Genomic DNA, 3091 nt, shown 5'->3' on the forward strand with positions numbered 1-3091 from the left:
GGTATAAAATAACAAAGATACATAATTCAGAAGTAAATGTAACTTGACTTTAAATTACTAATCTTACATAGTTCGTGCGAACAGAAAGTCTGAAAATACCTTCAGAAGATAGAAAAGAGACTTCAATAGAAATGTTGATAAGTAAACCCTTTTCGATGCACATCATTATCAGAAGAATTAACACACATATTAATTTAAAAGTTAACGTGATGACAATAGACGACTTATTATTTCTATATATTGTACTGACAGTACATTAATGTTGAAACTTTGTAGCCGTCCATTCAGCAAAGTTGCATAATGAATACTTTGCCTAAACAATCTATCAAAGAGTACATTAGTGTATTTTTTATGTGACTTTCCAAGGCGCCGACAATTTCCCAGTGTGTCCATTGGTCAATCTGTAATTACCAGTACCTAATTTCCAAATGTTAAATAATGCTTACAACACTTATCGCCAATGGATTATAGTGAGCTGGTAATTAGCTGGTACAACTAAAATGTGTTCTTTGGGAGAGCCCTCAGCCCCTAGAATAGCTAGCTCTATGCAGTTGCATGTCTGCTGACTGTTTGCGTTTTGGAGGTTAAATTTTTCTTTTACTTTTCACTTGCATCGATAATTTACTTGTCATATCATCTTGTTTCCTTAAAACATTTTGTTTTCCGAATTTAGAAGAGAATTACGTATTGTTAAATATACTTAATATATATACGTAATTTCATAATTTTTTTGCTTTATCTTATATTTTTCTCTTACTCCAGTTTAGCTTATTATTCGTATCATAACTTCAATTCCCTATCACAATAGTTTCCAGCTTATATAAGATGTAAACGGAGAAATAGAATACTCTGACTGATTATCTAGCTTTATATTTAACTTTCTTGAGACCAGAGTCAAGACTTTTTATCACACCTGCAATAAATCTCAAATCCGGTCCCTGCAAAAGTCCATGAACTTTTTGTTATTCTGAAGACTAGATAAATTTTGTGCATGGTTAATTTCCATTGTAGTTCTAAATGTACGGTACTTTCAGTTGTTGAAAGTGATTTATTGGTAATTAATGGTGGTTTACCTCTTTAATTATACTAATTAGGGTACTTGTCTCCCATATCTCATGTGGTGTATGATGGATATCGGGTTCGTTTACAATTAGAGGAAATGATAAAATAATAAAATACAATATGAGTCGATGTGACACATTAAATAAAATAAATAAACAGATAAAGACTAGTATATGTGTATCGGAAAGAAACGGGTTGGAACGTTTAAAGTATTGCTCTTTGCTGTAAGTGTTGTATAATGTTTTGATTGGTTTATTTTGCGTATATACTATCCTTATTATGATATATTTCATATTTTAAAACCCGAATTGCACCTAATGAAGCGCTCGGACTAGATATCAGGCCAGAGACTACCATAAAGACATATAAGTCATCTCACTTAGTTAAAGAAGTGAATTATTAAAATTCAATTAATTAATTCTGAAATCATGATCCAGTTGTTTTTATTTAAGTATTTATAAAAGGATTTACTTCTTCTTTACTTTTATTAAATCTTTACTCAATAAAAATACTTAGAATTAAAAGTTTAAGTTCTTAAAATTAAATCGTCAAATAATATGTTACAAGTACTAAAATTATTAAGAAAATATTCCATGAGACCTTCCTTATCATAGCAGGTTAAGATAAAATCTATAGAAACTAATCTCTTTGTTTGTTTCTGAATTCCGTGCAAAGCTACACGAGAGCTATTTGCACTAGCTGTCCCCAATTTAACAGTGTAAGATGAAAGGGAATGCAGCTAGTCATCATCATCCACCGCCAACTCTTGAGTTACTATCTTACCAACGAATAGTGGGATTGTCAGCGGATGATTACCCAGCCGAGTATTTACATCAACATTGCAGTTTAAGAAAAAACTCATATATCATACAATCATGTAGCCACATTTATTCACAGTCAAAATCATACACCCATGCTGCCACATCTGTTCACAGTTTAAACCAGTAGCTAATTCCTCGAAGGAATTGAATATTCTTGATATTCGTTAACTATACGTTGGACTCTTTGATTTACAGTCTCGTACTTTGCCTTCTTCCTTGGCGGTTCATGACCTGCACTCATTTGTTCCAGAAGATTTAGATTCATTTGGTTCATTTTATTCATTCTTTTTTTGAGATGTTTAATCAATACGAACAGGTTGGGGGCTCGGATTCCTACTAGCTTGTTTATTTTGTGATGCCACCCTTCTATTATATCGTTCGTGCGTCCGAGACCTTGGATTGTCCTTTCGCGCACGTTCTAGAGGCGAATCGGGAAGGGTAGGTTTTTCCGCCCACCAGCGCGTCGTCGATAAGGTCTACCGATCCAGATGTCCTCGAAATAGTCCACCAGATCTTGTGCTCTCTCCCCTTCAAATCGATGAAAGTCATTGTTGGCAATCAATGTTTCAAAACTTGCGACAACATCATCAACGGGCTCGAAAGCCAGCGATAGCATGCAACGTGCCCAAGTCGCAAACTCTCCGTCTTCTTCTTGATATGCGGATGTATAGCCGAGGGTCTGAACTTTGCACCACAAACACTGGCTCAGATGAAAAAAGCATTCAGTGATATTGGCATCTGGAAAATTGGCGCGGGAAGCGTTTACCGCCACTAGTTCAAAGTCGCACATGATGGTTTGTGGATTAAGTCTTTCTTGTAAGTCCTTCATAGCATTAAATAACATGTTGTAACATTGCTCACTTTTTGCAGGTAATAAGACATAGAGCGCTAGTATCGTGCAATTCATCGACGTGAAATGGATGGTGAATAGTTGATGAAACAGTGTTGGTGCAATGTCGAAGGTCCGTCAAAGCTCCAGTCAGATGAGTTGCGGAGAACTTGCAACAATGTTCTTGTGCTGAATATGAGTAGCCGATTGGCGCCTGGCCTCGAGTCATATAATGGAAACAGTTCTGTTTCGAGGCGAGTGAAGCGTTCAGGTAAGACCATAGTTTCCAGGGGATCAGGCTGTCGTGGAATGTGCTGTTGTCTTAAGCGGCTCCGCTGTATCATGCGCTTGAGATTGTCCGCACGTGGTAGGCATGCTG

General features: G+C 36.2%; 1 protein-coding gene across 1 annotated transcript; it reads right to left on the minus strand.

The window, feature by feature from the left end:
- Positions 1 to 1966: 1966 nt before the first annotated feature.
- LOC143246077 (uncharacterized) lies at positions 1967 to 2788 on the minus strand. Its single transcript, XM_076492294.1, has one exon. The coding sequence runs from the start codon at positions 2725 to 2727 to the stop codon at positions 2302 to 2304; it is 426 nt and encodes a 141-aa protein (XP_076348409.1). The 5' UTR covers positions 2728 to 2788; the 3' UTR covers positions 1967 to 2301.
- Positions 2789 to 3091: the final 303 nt, after the last annotated feature.

Source organism: Tachypleus tridentatus, chromosome 3 (genome assembly GCF_004210375.1).
Source record: "Tachypleus tridentatus isolate NWPU-2018 chromosome 3, ASM421037v1, whole genome shotgun sequence".
Taxonomy (NCBI): domain Eukaryota; kingdom Metazoa; phylum Arthropoda; class Merostomata; order Xiphosura; family Limulidae; genus Tachypleus; species Tachypleus tridentatus.

What these genes read in the sequence shown, in the direction of transcription:
- LOC143246077 (XM_076492294.1), bottom strand. Translation starts at nt 2,727, where the DNA reads ATGTTATTTAATGCTATGAAGGACTTACAAGAAAGACTTAATCCACAA.